Source organism: Pempheris klunzingeri, chromosome 7 (genome assembly GCF_042242105.1).
Source record: "Pempheris klunzingeri isolate RE-2024b chromosome 7, fPemKlu1.hap1, whole genome shotgun sequence".
In the NCBI taxonomy this organism is placed as follows: Eukaryota; Metazoa; Chordata; class Actinopteri; order Acropomatiformes; family Pempheridae; genus Pempheris; species Pempheris klunzingeri.
This window is the reverse complement of record NC_092018.1, coordinates 1,533,413-1,552,644: the sequence shown is the minus strand read 5'-3', so window position 1 is coordinate 1,552,644 and position 19,232 is coordinate 1,533,413. Positions and strand designations below refer to the sequence as shown.

The window sequence follows — 19,232 nt, the reverse complement described above, 5'->3', positions numbered from 1 at the left end:
ACTTGCGTTTACATTTTTCAACATCTAAAGTGCTTCGTTGAGCATGTTTGTGGTTTTTATTTATTTTAATATAGTTTTTTAAATGGGATTTTATGTGTTTTGTGTGTTTGTGGGCCCAAAATGTGTAAAAATAATAGTCAGGTCATGAAGTCAGGTCACCAACTAGGTTCACACTCTGAACGTCACCGCTTCTTACTAAAACCTTCAGAGGTTCAAAACCACCGCAGAACAAATGAAACTTAATCTTAAACTACTGTTGATGCTCTAAAGGCCGAACCACATGAACAAGTTTAAGCTGCTTGTCTGTAATTATCTTAGATGTGCTGCAATAATCATCAGCGGTTCTATTTTATATTGGACCTCTAGTTTCTATATTTTATTCTATATATCTATCTTGGCTTAAACCGGGACCTGAGAACATAATTTCGTACCTCCCCATGTGTAAATGTGTGTTGGTATGACAAATAAAGTTCTTTGAATCCTTGAATTTTTGCCTCACTGGTCAAATCACATTCAGAATCTATTCTTTTTTTTTTTTAATTCTATTTTGTGTATTTCCTGTTTTGCCCTGTGGACAATGAGCTCATCACTGACCATGAAGCAGATAAACAGTTAAATGACATCAACAAAGCAGCGCGTCTCACAGACGTTCCTGCTGCAGATTAAGACTAAAGATCTCGTACCTGCTGCTCGTCGAAGTCCTTGATGCCCACACAGTAAACACGAGCGCCATATTTCCTCGCCTCATCGGCCTGCGGATCAAATAAACGAGGAGATGATGTGCAGCACACGAGCGTAAAGAAAAGGAAACTCTTAAATCTGAATAAATGGAGGATGAAACTGTCCAGGCACCGAATCAGAGACATGAAAAAATATATATAAATACATATATTTCACTCATTTACTGAATAAAAAGCAAAAATCTGTCAAATGTAGACTTTGTATTTGCAGTTTAAGGTGATTTTTACCTTCTGATCAGGTTGTTCGTGTTATTGTGTGTTACTCAAATATCATGCTGGATCCAAATTAACCCTTTAAAAATATTACAGTCACACAATAACACAAACCAGCAGCTCCTGTGTCCTGTTCTCTAAAATCCCTGTTTTAGTGAATGTAGTCTGGTGTGTGTGCTGTTTGTGGTTAAACCAAAAGGATCTTCCAGGTCTCTCTCTGTAGGGATCCTTTCCATGATGCTGTCACACACTTAGAATAACACTCTGAGCCTGTCAGTGGATCAAACAAGCTCTTTTAGTGGACCTACTGTGTTGTAATGCTCTGTTCAAAAACCACCAGACTCCATTAACAAAAACAGTAATTTTACCTCTCAGAACAAGGGGTTCCTCGTTTACTGCTGTCTTGATCAGTTAGTTTGTTTGTGTTATTTTGTGAGTTTTAAAGGCTTAGTTCAGATCCAACACAATATTTGTGTAATAAATAAGACAAACTAACTAACTAATGGAGGCAGCAGCAGACCAGCAGCTCCTGTGTTCTGTGAGCTAAAATCCCTGTTTTAGTGAATGTAGTCTGGTGTGTGTGCTGTTTGTGGTTAAACCAAAAGGATCTTCCAGGTCTCTCTCTGTAGGGATCCTTTCCATGATGCTGTCACACACTTAGAATAACACTCTGAGCCTGTCAGTGGATCAAACAAGCTCTTTTAGTGGACCTACTGTGATCAGGTGCAGTTGTCCCAAAGGATCACGTTGCAGCCATTGCAGCCTGTTTGGTGTCTGCTGGCTGAGGTGATCTACTGGACCAGTTCCAACACTTTTACTACCTACCAGTCACTCAGACACCAGGATGTGGACACCGAGAGTTTAAACATACCAGAGTTACCTTTTAAGTTGCAAACACAAAGTCTAGATTTGACCTATTTTTTCCTTTTATTCATTAAATGAGAATCACTGCGTGCTGATCTGATTCTCACCTGCCTCACTGTGAGCTCATGAACATAAACTGCGAGCTTCCCGTCGGTCAAAGCCAGGATGATGCTGGAGGACTTGGTGTCCTGCGCCTGTATCTGCGCCGAGGCCTTCGGGTTCAAACAAGAAGAAGAAGAAGAAGAAGAATTAAGAAGCCACAGAGAAGAAGGAGAAGCCACTGCAGCGTTATTGGAGGATAACTGACCTCTTTTATTCCCTCGTGCATGTATGTTTCACCGGCAGGTTTCACCTCCCGCAGCCGCTTCAGACCTTCTTCTATCTTGTATCTGAAAACACAGGAAACAGGCCGAAGGTTTGTGTGGAGCCACGAAGCGAACTCTCTTACAGGACTGATCTGCTGCGGCGGACATGACGAGTGGTGCCGACGACCCCGGGATCCCACAAACAGACATCGTCAGCATGTCGCTCTTGTGAAGCTGAGAAACAGAATGTCTCACAGTCTGTTTGTTCGGAGCCCCAGTGGGAACCGAACCTCCGACCTCGACCTAATGTCACCAAACATCTCATGTACGGTGGCCTGGAGGAGGACGCCAGTTCCCAAATCAGTTAGAAATAAGTCAGATATTTTTAGAGGGGCTTTGGAAAGTGTTTCAGTTTCATGTTAGAGGGCTTTTGTTCTGTCCTGCTGCAGGATGAACATGTGATGACATGATTTATTTATTTTACTGTGTAGAATCAAAGTGAAGCAAATACAAATGTATATTATTAACAATCATTTATCTCATGAGCACTTTGACCTTTAACTCAGAAACAATATCTCACACTGTCCTATTGCTTTTACAATTCTTTTTACAGAATTAGGCCTCGAATTATGATTTCAGTGGACGACAGCAGTAATAAATATTATAAATATAATGAATCAATGTTTTAACTCTTTGTCGTCCTGACAGAACATACAGAACAATGCTGTATCCTATCATACTGATTTTTTTATGATATATGTTTGTCTGTGTGTGTTCAGACGTGTCAGTTTACCTGGATACACCTGAGCGCAGCATTAATTAGTGTTGTCATTAAATATAAGTTTAAAGAAACAGAGTAAAACATAAAGTAATACAGAAACAGATTTATGGTTTTCATCTCATAACCTCATATGAGGAAACACAAAGACTCTCTGAACAAGTCTGAACTGTTTTAAGAAAAAACACCATTACAGCCTTTGTAATTTCATCTCCAGACGTCTATGTGTCCTGTTGTCATGGTCCAAATTCTTAACAAGTGAACCACCTGACAAATAATAATCCATCATAATGATGCAGAAACCTTCAACTACAACAGCTGACACATGGATCTATCAGGATCGGGATCTGGTAGATCTCATGTTTTAAAGGTTCAGCACAGAGCTCAGTACCTGTCTCCAGTCAGAGGCAGCAGCACCTGTGCTTGGGCCGAGAAAACGATGAAGGAGACTCTCATCCTGGGGCTGAGGAGGAGAGCAAAAGTCAAACATCAGCACATTTTTTTTTGTAATGATCTCTATCTTAAAACTGATCTAAAATCAGAATCCTTCGTTCTTTCTGTCTCGGACGTCCTCGTGTCCCAGGATGCAGCGCAGAGCGTCCAGAAACAGGTGGATAGTTAAAACAGCTCAGGACGGAGTTCATGGATGTGGATCAAAACGTTTTATGTGTTTATTAATTCAAACCTGATGAAGAACATGCAGGATGTGTGTGTGTGTGTGTGTGTGTGTTTCTCTTAGGTAGTACAGATCTCAGGAAGAAGTGACATCACATATAAATAAGATCCCACTGCAGGGTCACAACACTGGAATACTGTTTTGTCCTTCATCGCTCCATGAACTCATCACTTGTGTTTGCAGGAGCTCGGCTCAGCTGAGAGAGGCCTCCTTTAATGTCAACTAATATTAGTGTGCGACTTAAAGCGGCTTCTGTGGGACTGAAGGAAGTGATTAATCAATCTGCAGACAGGAAACATGTTGTGCTGATGAGTCACACATAAACACACACACACACACACACACACACACACACACACACACATCCTGTTCCACAAATAGAGACTCTGTACCTGTGACTTTAAGGGTGTGAAGAGCCGATCGGACTCTGAGCCGAGTCTCTGACCGCAGCAGGTGGTCTACGTACAACCAGTCCTCCGTCACATAACAGCAGATATCAGTGTGTGTGTGTGTGTGTGTGTGTGTGTGTGTGGGTGTGTGTGTGTGTGTGTGTGTGTGTGTGTGTGTGTGTGTGTGGGGGGGGGGGGGCAAACACAGCTGGTTTCTGAGTAAATATTCAGCTGAAAATCTGAACTCCATCAGGACACGTGAGGAAAATATAAAACTCTACACACCCTACATGAAAAGTCCCCCACCAAAGGAAAAAAAGATGTCCTGAGAACTACAATAAAGTAGAAACTGATCATCTGACAATCAATCAATCAATCAATTTATCTTTATCTATACAGCACACGTTCACAACAAGACTGTTTCCATGCAGAGCAGCTCACTCATCAGGAGACCAAAGACTCAGGAGGTCAACATGAAGGATTCAACTATGGACTGAAGCTCTTTTTTAGGTAAAACCTCCAAAAGTTTTAATTCTATTAAATAATTGATTTGTCGGAGAAGCTGAGACGTCTGATGACGTCTCTCTGGGACGGCGTGACGGACACTTCTTCTAATAATCAACCGACCAGACTTCATTCATCCATGAATGGAGGAAACACCCAGCGAGGTTTTTACTGCCGTGTTAACAAAGTGTGAATCCACCAAACGACCCCCAGCTCTGATGTCTGCCCCCCCCTTCACACCTTATCAATACTAAAACACATCATAATAACCTGCGTTTAATTCAACAACTTCTCAAATGAGTCTTTATTCTTTTAGCAGTTAAACACCAACAGCAGTGTTCAGTACTTCATGTGTCTCATCAAACAGATCCAGCATCAGACCGACACGGCCGTTAGACACTAAATACTTTTCCTCAGCTGTACTTAATAAAGATATAACGAGACAGTGACATAAAACTCATCTTCAGAAGCCTAACAAGAAGGTAGGACAGTGATGTCGTCCTCCAGAACTGAAGTACTCCATCACTTCCCTCCTCAGAGCACTCGGACGCCACCCCACCGAGCCAGTTAAACTTCAGATAATTAAGCGCACAAGTGTTTCCTTCAGAGATCCGAAGCCTCGGGAGCATAAGGAGAGGTGCTGATTCTTCTCACCCACATGACACACGGCCCAGTCGAGATCCTCCCCCGCAAACATAGCACAATCTTTAAAGCCACACGGCCACAGTTGGCAGGGAGCGGTAGCAGCCGCATACATCCACATCCTGTCTGCAACTTTCAGCGTCATATGTGCAACTAAAGACTCACCGCGCTCGAGTCAGGGAGCAGAAGCGGTGGGTGGTGACTTCACGTCAAACTTTGGGCTTTGAGAGGAGCCTGTGATTATTGTGTGTGGTACCTCTGAAGCACTGCACAGACTTCTGCTGCTTCTCAGAGCGGCCGCAGATAAAGAGGCAGCGATGCCAAGGACATATCAGAGGGTGGTGGTGGGATTTTTCTTCCCTTTCTTTGGTGGTGGAGGCTGGGGGGGGTGGGCTGTGGGGGGGGGGGGCTGATGAAGTAGTCCAGTTTGCTCCACATGGCGGAACAGAAGAGCTCTTGGTGAGCGAGCATTGTTTAGCAGATTGTCCTCGTCGCCTTCCAGTGTTCTTTTGCTTTACTGTACATTGTCTGCCTGTCAGCCGTTCTGTGGTGGAAGCAGGGGATAAGTGTGGAGCCGGACCCCCCCGGTGCAAATGGCCATTCTCACAGCCCAGAAGACTGCTCCTCTCTGCCACCCACTCCCACCTGGTGCCTTTGCTATTTTCTTCAACCAACCACTTCATTCTGGCTGGGTCGCCGCCGTCTGTACTGTGCTGGCAGGCGCCGTTTGACTCAAACGTTATGCAAGCTGAACGCTTCAAGCCGCTTTCTCTGGGTTTCGTCCTTTTTAATGAATTATGTGCAAAGAGGATGCAACTGATTTTGCATTTTGATAGTTTGTAAAACAGGTGGGAAGTGCTTTAAATGTGAGCCGCGGCTAACGGCGGCTAACGTCCTCATTAGACAGACCTTTATTCAATAAAGCAAATTGCAAAAGCAAAAGCATGGCACTGCCTGTCATCCTACATTTACATTGGCTTTCATTGCCTTATTGTGTGAATCTCGACGTCTCCTCCGTGCAGCCGTCGTCATTTATTCATCAGGTCAAGTTTTTATTTCTTATTCTAAAACATGAGCGTAATGAAAATGTGGAGCCTTTGTACTCACCTCACAAATCTGTCGGTGAGGTTCTTCACGAACGAGTAAATCTCGACCCAGTCAGCAGAGACACTTCCAGACCTGCAACAAGAAAACAACAGTGAGTTTGCAGCTCGTCGGCGGCAGCAGATTGTGTGCTGGGGAGTAAAATACTGTACAGTATTTGTGCTTTGTGGCACATCCACAGTTGGACATTAACACCGGCCACATGCTGGATCCCTGTGCCGATAAGTCTGTGTTCTGTAGCTGTCAGCACGGCGCTCACATGCTCAACACTGTTAGAGTTTATTCTCCAAAATCAAAAAGGTGGAAAACTGAGAAACAGAGAAACAGGAAGTCATCGGTAAATATTAGTGGAGGTGACTCAGAGCGGAGCTTCTCCAGTCAATTCAAGTTCATCTGTACAGTTCAGCGACACGCAGAAGCTCCAGGAGGTCTTTCAGGCCTGAATTAGACCCTGAGCTCAGCATCAGCAGGTAAAAACTAACAAACAGACAAAGTGAGCTCAGAAATACGACACAAGAGTTTAGACTGGAGGCTGTTTGCAGAAACACTGAGGTCACCGGGGGACATTCAGAGCTAACACCAGAACATCTGCACCCTTCAGGGTGGAACCACTGGGGAGAAGTGGGTTATACTCTGTTTAAATGTAGGAAAGTTTGAATAATCAGACAATAATCAGAGCTTTACTGCAGAGGGATTCAGGAACCTGCCTTGTTGTGTTGCTGCATAACGAAGAAGATACTTCCAACTAATACGACATGTACAGTGTTTGTTTTAAAAAGGGAAGAGCTGCCAAGTTTGTGTGAAAGAACAACGGCCGGATGTCGGGAGGAAGGACGGAGCGATTCAAAGGTCTCCAGATCTACGATTGAATCCATCTTGTTATTGCAACCAGACTTTATTAGTAAATCAGGAGCCTTTTAGAGGAATTCTTCTTCTTCTTCTGTTCCAGTAACATTTGTTCTGCTTGTGCTTCATCGTCAGCGCTGTGTGATGTGATGTGATGTGATCGTGAGTCACATTTTAATAACTGAAAAATAAAGACGTGAGTCACCAAACGATGAGCAGGAGATGTGGAGAACACAAACAGCAGTGATGGGACATGTAAAAGTGTCTCCTACTAACGGACCAAACCCAAACCTGATCCGGGACTTTCCACAGAGGTCAAGCAGAGTCTAGTGGGCCCGACTCCAGTGGAACACTTCCATCCACCGTCTGTAGTTTTGTTTTTGGTTTAATTCCTGCTTTTCTTCTGTTTTGCAACTTTCCTTCGTCCCTTCTCTTAATAATTTCTCTTCCCTCCGTCCATCCCTCTTGAATGAAAGCAGGAAAGAGGGAGGCATCGCTCTGTATTTGAGTAAAACCCACTGCTGTCTTCTGTCTCATTAAAACTAATTAAGACTCTGTAATTGTGGAAAACGATGCATAAATTTGCGGCCGCGGCCAAGGACACAGCAGCCTTAGCTGGGCGTCAACCTGTAGCCCTTGGCCCTTCTCACCCCGCGATAAGTCAGCGTGATCACAAATGAACACAGTGAGTAAAATGTGCCCTTGATGTAACGACAAAGAGGTAATTAAACCAATAATTACAGTTGGATGTATGTGCGGGGAACATAAAACAGAAGAGTTTGACCATTAGGAGGCTCATCTTTCATGCCAGCGCTCCGTCTCCTCCCTGCCGCCCGGAGACAAGGTCACAGCGGGGAGACGGAGGCTAAAGGGATCTTCCACTGCTCTCCCGTCTGCAGGTAGTTAGCAGAGGTTCACCGGGATGGAGGGGCTTTTCCGCTCATCCCTGTTTGATGCACAGCTTCCACAGAGGGATGCTCTTTAACTGAAATCTATATTTAGACTAGTTAACTAGTTGGTTAGCTGGAGGGTGGGGCTCCAGACGAGGTGCTGGTTTTTACGGGACGTCGTCTTTGTCCCACTTAATTAGTTTAACCGACTCGAAGAGCCAAAACACCAACTCCATCCTGCTAAAATCTATTTCACAATGCTGTTGGTAGTAGTAGTGGTATTATATAATACATCTTCTCACTCTGAGTGTACATGTTGTTATATATTATTGTTGGTAGTAGTAGTAGTGGTAGTATTATTATTGGTATTATATAGTACAGCACCTTACTATGATTGTGCATGTTGTTATATATTTTTACTAGTAGTATTATTAGTAGTATTATTAGTAGTGGTATTATTGTTATTATTATTCTAAGACTCTGGACTCACCTGGTGCAGTCATTTACCTGTGTAATAATTTGTAAGAATAATTTTTAATACATCTTTTTTTAGTCATACTTTTATATATTTATATTTCACTTTGTGTTTGAAGTTTATTCTTATTCTTTTGGAGCTGTGTGTAACAAAAAGCTATTTCCCTTTGGGGATTATTAAAGTAATTCTGATTCTGATTCTGATTAATAACAATCACAATATCATTCTGAGAGTGTTTCACCAGTAGTTCTCCTCTCTTACAAGCAGTTTATCAATTGAATTTTCCAAAGATGTTTAGTTAATTAAACACACCAGATAAAGGACTTTGTTGTGACCAGCAAGATAAATGTGAGTGTGGAAAAAGCAGAGCTCATCTATCCCTCATTTCCACCGGTGGGGGGCCCTTAAATGAGGCCCTTAGACCCCCGGCTGAGTCTGACTCTGCTGAGTAAATAAGGCTTAGTGACATTAAGAGTGCACTTGACAGGACGGTTCCCTGGAAGAAGCCACCTGAGTGTTCAGGAAGCCGAACAGAAAAGGCCTCAGACTGAAACAACCCCAGAATCACCGCTGCAACAAATCCTGCAGCACAAACCGCTCAGACATGAGAGCCGCCGTCCTATCGGCACCATCAGGAAGTGTGACGGTGGAGCTATTTTATCTGTAAACATCCAGCACAGAGGCGTGCTGCAGTGTGACGCCCTGACAGAAGGTGCTGCGTTAGCCTTTTACATCCACACATATGAAGAGGCACATGGAAGAGAAACAGACTCCGGCACACACAGGTGCAAACAGAAAACCAGAGCACACCGAGACGCGTCCATGAGTTAAACTCGTGCCAATAATCTCGGTCATCATCCTGTAATTTAGAGGAGGGTGGGGTCGTCTGAAAGTGGGTCAGGACAGCAGTGTTTCTGCTCGGCGCTACGTCGAGCGATGGCCCGTTTCCAAGCCGGGGGAGGACAGGATTAAAAACAGTTGCTGTCATGACCGTAAAACTCTCTCGAACACACCGGGGCCTGTTTGCACGACGCCACCGCAGCACCGCAGCGTCGAGCTGAGCTGCCTGAATCAGGCCGTGCACGATGTGTACGCCTGATGTCTGAAGCAGCAGTTTGAGCGCATCAAAGAAACAGGAAGTGGTCTGCGCCCAAAGGCTGTTTCAGATGGTGATGCAATTCTTTCTAGCTGGTTTAACGTAGGATTCATTCCTACTGCGGCTAATTCCACTCCACTGTGATTCACCAGACACTGTTCATCTTCTTCCTAAATGTGCTGAGTAGTTCTGGGGGAGGGACAAGTGACAACAAGTCCCCATGTAAGGGAGACAAATCACGGACAAAGCTCGTGACACCATGTGGCCTGCAGGGCTTCTTAGCGGTGGAGGCTCGGTTAGCCTCAGTCGATCACTACAGTCTGTCCTCTACGCCGGTTTTATTCTGCAGACACAAACAGTCGAGCCTCCCAAACCTGAACTCTGTGATTCACCACCAGCACACACGGTTTCCTGTCACCTCCTGTGAGCTAGTTTGTGTGTCGGAGTTGTTTGTTGGCTCATATGTTTGATTTATTATCATTTATCTTGAAGAAAAACAAGGAAATCCAATAAATATAATGTTTAAACAAAACCTCGGTTCAGCTGAGGGGACGGTCGTGGTCACGGTTAGATTGGTGTGGTATCAGGATCTTTGTTTCTGTAACCGCTGAGCATCACACGACTCCAGCCAATCAGGGACTGAGGCTGGACCAGATCCAACCTGAGCAGTTTCAGAAAGTTTGAACTTTCCAAGTAAGGCACCAAGCACACAGCTTTTTTCAGCCTTGAGGGAATTCACTTTTGAATGTGTTTTTCTTTCAACTTCCCAGAAAGAAACTGTTTTAGAATAATTGGCTTTAACTGACGTATGTGACACACTGTCTGTTTTTATTTAGCCAAAGTTGCTGGAGCTGCATACAGATGTGAAATATCTGAAGTGCACCATGAAGATATCTTTCACACTGTTGCTTTGCATAATGAAGTTAAATGGGCTGAACCCAGTTGTTGCCTTGATATTTACAATCCTAAACATTCAGATTTTGAGTTCGACATGACAAGAAAGTGCAGAAAGTTTGGAAATCAGTTCAAACGGGCTGCAACGTGATCCTTTGGGACAACTGCACCTGATCACAGTAGGTCCACTAAAAGAGCTTGTTTGATCCACTGACAGGCTCAGAGTCTTATTCTAAGTGTGTGACAGCATCATGGAAAGGATCCCTACAGAGAGAGACCTGGAAGATCCTTTTGGTTTAACCACAAACAGCACACACACCAGACTACATTCACTAAAACAGGGATTTTAGAGAACAGAACTCAGGAGCTGCTGCTCTGCTGCTGCCTCGATTGCTTAGTTTATTCATGTCATTGCGCGACTTCTAAGCTTTAAATGGTTAGTTTGAATCCAACACAATATGTGCTTAACACACAATAATACAAAGAAACTAACAGATCAAGGCAGCAGCAGACCAGCAGCTCCTGAGTTCTGTGAGCTAAAATTGCTCTTTTTGTGAATGTAGTCTGGTGTGTGTGCAGAGAGCGATATAACGGCTGTTTGTGGTTAAACCAAAAGGATCTTCCAGGTCTCTCTCTGTAGGGATCCTTTCCATAGTAATGAAAGGACCACATAGTTCAAATATTCCTCAAAAAAAAGTATCAAACAGTCGTTATATCGCTCTCTGCAAACACACCAGACTCCATTCACAAAAGCAGCGATTTTACTTTGCAGCCCATGGGACTTTGTGTGACTCTGGTGTTTTAAAGGGTCAGTTTGGGTCACACAACATCACACAATAAAAGAAAAACTTTAACTTAAACGGTAACGTTAGTCATTTTAACCTGGGCCTTATTGTTTACTCATTGATGTGGTAGACATTTGGGGCATCAAAATCCTGCGTGACTCCCACGAGGTAAAATCACTGTTTTTGTGAATGTAGTCTGGTGTGTGTGTGTGCAGAGAGCGATAAAACGGCTGTTTGTGGTTAAACCAAAAGGATGCCCCCCCCCCAACCAAACAACCATACCAGTCTACATGTTGAATGTGTGCATGTGGGTGAGTGAAACAGTCCCTCCTTTCTCACTTACTTGTCTAAAACAAAGTAGAGGTCGTAAGCTCCGTGACAGGAAGCTTCTTCTGCCCAGCAGGACGAAGCAAACAAGCCCAGGAGGAGCACAGCTGCTGCCGCCCAGGTCCAGCGGCCGCTTGGGTGAGGAGGAGGAGGAGGAGGCTCCCCCCTCTCGGTGAGGAGACGGGACAACTGCTCCAACATGGTTTTCCTCCGAGAGTTTGGCCCCCACGCTTCGGGTTCTTTGCGGGGAAAAGCGGCTGTGGGTGAGTTTGTCGGGGCTTCAGAGGCAGCAGGAGAGGAGGTGCGCATCCCGCAGCGCGCACAGCTGCATGTCACAGTTCCTCCTCAACTCCACCGACAAAACACCAAACCTGCCAAATCACGGAAGTCACCGCGCACACGTCACGGGATCCCGTTTCCTCATCGTCCTGACTCACCCCCCCCGGTCACATCCTCGGTAAAAAGCCCCCTGCTCACACCTCCAGCAGGTTTACCGAAGTCCTGCAAACACAAAGTCCAGAAAAAGTTAAGGCTGCCTTCAGGGGCCCGCTCCAGTGCTCGGACTCCCGAGTGCTGCTGCGCCTTTGTTCTGTTTTGGTTCAGAAGTGCACTTTGCAGCACAGTGATGGGGAGATAATTCATGGTTTCTGTTTTTATTTTATTTCAGCAAGCATGCAACCACTATTTTAGTAAGTGAGAGCAAGTAAAGTAAAGATAGATAGATAGATAGATAGATAGATAGATAGATAGATAGATAGATAGATAGATAAAGCTAGTACTGTGATAAAGATATAAGTAAGCAGGTCATATTTTTACAGAATCAATACAATAAACAAAATATAAAAAGTAAAATTAAGTAGCAACATTAAAAGTACGACTTAATTTAGATAACAACTACTGTATTTTATCTGATTTAAGGTCATTTAATCAGTAAGAATGAACACATATATGTTGTGATATGAGTTCAAAGTGTTTATTGTCATGTGTACAGTACAGAAACAGGTTTCCCGTACAATTAAAATCTTACTTTGCCGTCCACACTGAATGCCATAAGAGTTAAAGTGAGAGTAGAAGTGTAAAAAAAAAGTGGCAGGAGAAGAAGAGTAAAAATATAAAATATATATATATATAATCCCATACATATATATAGTTACATAATATAAGATAAAAGTAGTGGAGTAAAAGTAGAATTATTTATAGAAACATCAGCAGCACCTTTAAAATACCTATTTCAGTCTGACACACATCACCTATAATCCCCAAACTGTCAGACAGACTACAGGTAGTTTAGTCAGATCACTTCAGGTCTGAGCCAAGTTTAAAAACCGAACCTTTCCGACAGAACCTGAAGGCCTCGTCCAGTCCAGTGCGCATGCGCAGAGTGGATCCCGCTGCTGGACTCATGCAGAACTGGAGGCCTCAGAGCACACACACACACACACACACACACACACACACACACACACACGGAGCCATGTGTAGTTCAGGAGCAAAGCATTGTGGATGATTAATACGTTATTTCCTCTGTTCTTGTCCAAAATCTAGTTTTATTTAGCTGAATCAGACGCAGCACTTGTGTTTCATAGACCGACATTATCTGTACAGACAAAATGATTATAGCATATCTTTAGAAATCTGGTCCAGAAATGTTGTTTGTGCCTCTTTTGGACATTTCGACATCTCGCCGCTGAATGAAATTAAAATCGAACCACATGTTTCCTCTTAACTTCTGGCCTGCAAAACTAACACAGAACATTTCCCACATTCATAAGCTCCTCTGACGGGTTCGGTCTTGGAGGCTGCACCTGAACTAGACGCTGGATTCCTCTGCTTTCCTCATAGTTGAACCATTTCCCCAGATACTCCTCTGGGCCGAGAGAGACCCGCTGAGCCCTCGCTATCAGCTTGGCTCGGACTGCGACAGCGACACATTTTTATTTAAAACAGTATGAACACGTGGCAAACAACACAGGCATCCATGATCTCCCCCCCAAATACTCAGAGGGAGAGAGAGTCACTCTGAGAAGAGTTTGTTGGCGAAGTAAGAACAGGAAAAGGCTGCAGATGTGAGATCTGTGAAGTCAAAGATGTTTTAGAAAACCGTCCTTATGCTGTGTTTTTCCTTCATTCCTTAATTGGTTTAACCACAAACAGCCGTTCTATCGCTCTCTGCACACACACCAGACTACATTCACTAAAACAGGGATTTTAGAGAACAGGACACAGGAGCTGCTGCTCTGCTGCTGCCTCCATCAGTTAGTTTGTTCATGTCATTGTGTGACTTCTATGTTTTGAATGGTTCATTCGGATCCAACACAATATTTGCCCAACACACAATAATAAAAATAGACTAACGGATCAAGACAGCAGTAGGTCAGCAGCTCCTGAGGTTTGTGACTTAAAATCCCTGTTTTAGTGAATGTAGTCTGGTGTGTGTGCTGTTTGTGATTAAACCAAAAGGATCTTCCAGGTCTCTCTCTGTAGGGATCCTTTCCATAATGCTGTCACACACTTAGAATAACAACTAGAGCCTGAGTCTGAGGCTATCTACTTTTTGTTTAACCAGAAAAAGACGTTCTCTTGAAAGCCACCAGACTCCATTGACAAAAGCACTAATTATACTTGGCAGTTGCTGGTCTGCTTGCTGCCTCGATTGGTTAGTTTGCTCGTGTTAGTGTGTGAATTTTGGTGTTTTAAAGGTTAGTTCAGGTCAAATACAGTATTTGTGTAACACACAATAACACAAACAAACTAGCAGATCAAGGCATGACTCCCATGCTCTTTCAGCTAAAATCCCTGTTTTAGTGAATGTAGTCTGGTGTGTGTGCAGAGAGCGATATAACGGCTGTTTGTGGTTAAACCAAAAGGATCTTCCAGGTCTCTCTCTGTAGGGATCCTTTCCATAATAATGAAAAAAACACTTTGTTAAAATATTCCTCAATGCAAAATATATATATAGGCCTATTGTTGTTAATGCTAGCTAACGTTAGCTAACACTAAGCTAGAAAACCAGGTGGTGTCAGCAGTGTAAGGTGTATTAATTCTGTTTACACATGCAGCTTTAGAAATCATAGCCTGTGAATCTGCAATCAATCCACACAGCTATTAGAGATATTACAAACTAACTTTGCAGTAAAAGAATATCACAAATACACCATATATTTTATAAAAAAAATAACTTCAACAGTTTCAAAGTTTGATTTAATGTTTATTTGCATGTAATCAACCATATGGGAGAACCATACAGAATGTGCAGCACAGCATTACACTCCAAAAGTGTCACTAAAGGTGTCGACGGTGGACTTTTAGTTAGAGCAGTGTGTTAAACTGCTTACAGAGGAAACAGGAAGCAGCTCCTAATGAATACGGACAACAAACCTTTATTTCGCTGCTGCTGCCAGCTGTTGAACCACCATCTTGTTTTTCTGTGTGTGATTACACGGCGACATACCTCATGTCTTGTAAAAAACCAGCAAACAAATCCACCTACATGAATTACAGAGAATCGATATATATAAAACCCTCTAATTCTGCTTGTATTGAGAGCATGTGTTGCGGCAGATACAGGTAAACCAGGTAGAGCTCAACAACAGCTGTGGTGTTTCCACTCCGAGTGAATTCCATAGCCGCCAGTCACGTCCTCCAGCAGCTCCACACACCTTGTTCAAACAAGAGGCACGGGTGATTGGATAAGACCGAACCTGGAATTTCCTGTATTTCCTGGAAAAACACACCTGAGGGAAGGCATCACGGGGATTTACTGTAACCTGAGGGGAAGGTAGTCAGGAGCAGTGACTCATCCAGAGTCAACAGACAGAACTGTGAGAACATTTGCATCACCCGTCTTGGTATATCCCCCTTGCAGACTTTGGGTTTTGGATTGCCACTTGGCCACATGTTCGTATCGCATTTAGTGTGAGCGAGTGGTGCAGTGGAGCTCAGAGGGTGGAGCGTGGCAGCAGCGAGAGACGAGGAAGGCATCGGTTTCTGTGCACACACGGCTCCGTGGTGCACTGCCAGGTTTGGAGGTTCGGCTCCCTGTGTAGATCAATGAGCAGGGAAATGCACCACGTCTGCCAGGTTTGGGGATTTAGAATCACACAATGAGCCGTCCACGCTGGAGACGGAGGCACCTGCAGCTTCCATCGCGTGCCTCGCATAAAAAAAAGACAAATTTAATTGAATGTTAAATAGAAAATTCCCCATGCTGCTGCGCTCTTACACATCATAGCTGTGATGCTCAATGCGTTCCAGGAGTTATTTTGTGTTTCCATGGTTGTGTTTTACAATGCAAACCAAGACACAACTGATCAACTGCAATGTATCGAGGTACAGAAACACTTTGCTACCATTTACCTTTAAAGGAGAACTCTGTTTTGGCCCTCTGTGTCCACATCCTGGTGTCTGAGTGACTGGTAGGTAGTAAAAGTGTTGGAACTGGTCCAGTAGATCACCTCAGCCAGCAGCCACCAAACGGGCTGCAATGGCTGCAACGTGATCCTTTGGGACAACTGCACCTGATCACAGTAGGTCCACTAAAAGTGCACTGACAGGCTCAGAGTGTTATTCTAAGTGTGTGACAGCATCATGGAAAGGATCCCTACAGAGAGAGACCTGGAAGATCCTTTTGGTTTAACCACAAACAGCACACACACCAGACTACATTCACTAAAACAGGGATTTTAGAGAACAGGACACAGGAGCTGCTGCTCTGCTGCTGCCTCCATCAGTCAGTTTATTCATGTCATTGTGTGACTTCTATGTTTTAAACGGTTCAGTCAGATCCAACACAATATTTGCCCAACACACAATAATACAAACAAACTAACGGATCAAGGCAGCAGCTGACCAGCAGCTCCTGTGTTCTGTGAGGTAAAATCACTGTTTTTGTCAATGGAGTCTGGTGTGTTTGAAGAGAGAGTCTGACAGCATCATGGAAAGGATCCCTACAGAGAGAGACCTGGAAGATCCTTTTGGTTTAACCACAAACAGCCGTTCTATCGCTCTCTGCACACACACCAGACTACATTCACTAAAACATTTTAAATTTGAAACAGTGAAAGCCAAAGAGCTTTTAGTCCAGCTGAAGTAACGAGTCATCAGGCTGCAAGTCTTTTTTAATTTGGTCTAAAGTCTAAAGTCATTTAACACACTTTGGTCTGCTTGCCTGCTCTGACTGTGACCTTGTTCATAAAATACAGTTAACAGATATATGTAGACACTCAAAAGTAAAAGTGTTTAATATTAGAATAATTTGGCTATTTCACAAAAAATTAATATTAGATTTTAATACGGTCAAGATTCCTCCGACACCACACCTAACTCAATCTCTTTCTGATATTTTTGAATTTAACTTGCTGATTTTAATATTGAGCTGAGTTTTCTTGCCTTTATAGAGTGAGTTCATCTTTTAATGCTCATATATGGATTGTGTGTGTTTCATCAGGGAGCTTTATTGAACAGTAAAGGTGTGAGTACTGGGTGGGTGACGCACCTGCAGCAGTTTAACGTAAATTAGTACCTTTACCATTAAATTTCCATTTAATGCCGCTTTCGACTTCTACTCCACTCAAATATTGTACTTTTTATTTACCGTTACTTTGCTCTTAAAAACATGATATGCTGTTATGATTCATTTTAGACCAAAATATTTCCACTTTTAATGAAATAAATTATTTCAGTACTTCCTCCACCACTTCATACTTGCACACTTTAGTCCTAAAAACCTAAGAATGTAACATGTTAATACTGAAAGCTGACTTTAGATCATGTTACCACAAAAACGCTGACCTGCCTCTAAGAACTGCATTTTGTCCAAATCCTGATGGGCTCTTATTCTCCCAGGACGCACTCTCACCTTATCACGTGTAAGAGCCAAACATTCAAGCCACAGCTTCTACTAAAAACATGCATTAAACCAAGGAACCAGATCTATTTTCTTTTGTTTTGCCTCAGTGTGAAAACTGTGCTGTCACACAACTCCATATCAGCGAGGTAATTACCACTAACACACCTCATCAAATCTGAATAGTCCAGAGAACAGCGACACACGAGTATAATTATCTGGCAAATCAAAGTCTAATTAGATTTTAATTAGAATGTTAATTCTTTTGCACGCCATTTGGTTTCAGTATATGCTACCTAACTTGGTGTATCCTGAGCAGAGCTCCATAAAACCAAGAAACAACAAGCATGGATTTTCCCATTATTTGGTAAATGTACATGTTTATGAGAATCCAGTGGCTTGAGAAAATAGTTGTAGTGCATGGATTTGTCATGGGGCATCTCTGAGCCGGAGGAGAAATCAAAAGTGACAGTTAAAACAACAACACTCATTTACGGGAGCAGTGAAGTGTTGGCGCTAATCAAGAGATAAACCCATGACAAAAGGCAAGAAGAGAGCAAACTAACACTTCTAATAGTTCAGAGAGACGCCGAACAACATTTCAGTCAACAATCTGCCCTCAAACATGATGGATCATGTGGATCTCTGTAGGGATCCTTTGCATAATGTTGTCAGACACTTTAAGATCCTTTTTATTCAACCAGAAACAGCTGTTATATCGCTCTCTTCAAAGCCACCAGACTCCATTGAAAAAAGCAGTCATTTTACCTCACAGAACACGGTCTACCACTGCTGATGCTACTGGTCTACCGCTCCCTCAATCTAGTTTTTTTTTATGTTTTTGTGCCGCTTTACTGTTTTAAAGGGTTATTTTGTATCCAGACTAACCCTGTAAAACACAAGCGTCACACAAAGTCTCATGTTCTGTCAGGTAAAATCAGTGTTTTAGTGAATGTAGTCTGGTGTGTGTGCTGTTTGTGGTTAAACCAAAAGGATCTTCCAGGTCTCTCTCTGTAGGGATCCTTTCCATGATGCTGTCAGACGAGACAAGAGACGACTCCTTCAAGTATTTCTCAAGTTGTCACACTTAATTCAAAGACAGTACAGTAGCTGTATACAGTAAATATCTCTTACTGCTTGTGCAGCTCCGTCCTCTAAACGTCCTTGAAGTTCAGAACTGCTGTGTGTCTGTGCTGCTTCATCAAGAGAAGAGAAACTCGTTATTGATAATTGGAGAGGCGTCAGGAAATCAAGTCACCTCAAGAAAACCAACCAAAGAAATATTAGTCACAATAATAAAGATCCATCGAGCCCTAATAGCGTCTATAACTCACAATTACCTTAATAACTGTTATTTTAGCTTGTTTTTCCTCCTTTGAGAAAGCATTGTTTGTCACTAATGGCATCTTAAGTTGAAATTGAGTGCCTTGCCCACAAGTAAACAGCATCTATCAATCATGACTTGAGGCCAAGTGTCAAAACACACAAAAGCCAAAAGAGTTTGTGTGTGTGTGTGTGTGTGTGTGTGTGTGTGTTAGACAGCTCCTACACCTGCCTGATGTGTGCACGTGGTAATTATGCACACACTGACCATCCGAAGTCATTTTTCATTTCATGGCAACATGCAAACTCATCGGCTCCGTCCAGCCCGCTCTCACAGAAATATGTGAAGTGACCACGACCCCTAAATGTGACGGTGGCACTTAGCGTGTGAAGATTACAGGCTGGCGCCATGGAAACCATCATGTATGACAGGACATGACGGTGTCGATGATGTCATAGTAACAGGACTAAACACGTGGTTAACATGTTTAGAAATATGAGGTAGATTAAAGAAAGGATCATGGTTTGGGTTAATG

The 19,232-nt window shown here is 43.1% G+C and overlaps 1 protein-coding gene across 1 annotated transcript in view; it reads right to left on the bottom strand.

Annotated features, from left to right (window-relative positions):
- Positions 1–11,797, bottom strand: part of antxr2a (ANTXR cell adhesion molecule 2a) — a 79,535-nt gene extending 67,738 nt beyond the window's left edge. Inside the window, exons 1-6 of the mRNA XM_070834400.1 lie at positions 11,545–11,797; positions 6,219–6,290; positions 3,292–3,363; positions 2,125–2,206; positions 1,925–2,029; positions 684–752 (exon numbers count right to left, since the gene is read on the bottom strand). Of these exons, the coding sequence (XP_070690501.1) occupies positions 684–752; positions 1,925–2,029; positions 2,125–2,206; positions 3,292–3,363; positions 6,219–6,290; positions 11,545–11,729 (585 nt within the window). The 5' untranslated portion in view covers positions 11,730–11,797. The remainder of the gene's footprint in view (positions 1–683; positions 753–1,924; positions 2,030–2,124; positions 2,207–3,291; positions 3,364–6,218; positions 6,291–11,544) is intronic.
- Positions 11,798–19,232: the final 7,435 nt, after the last annotated feature.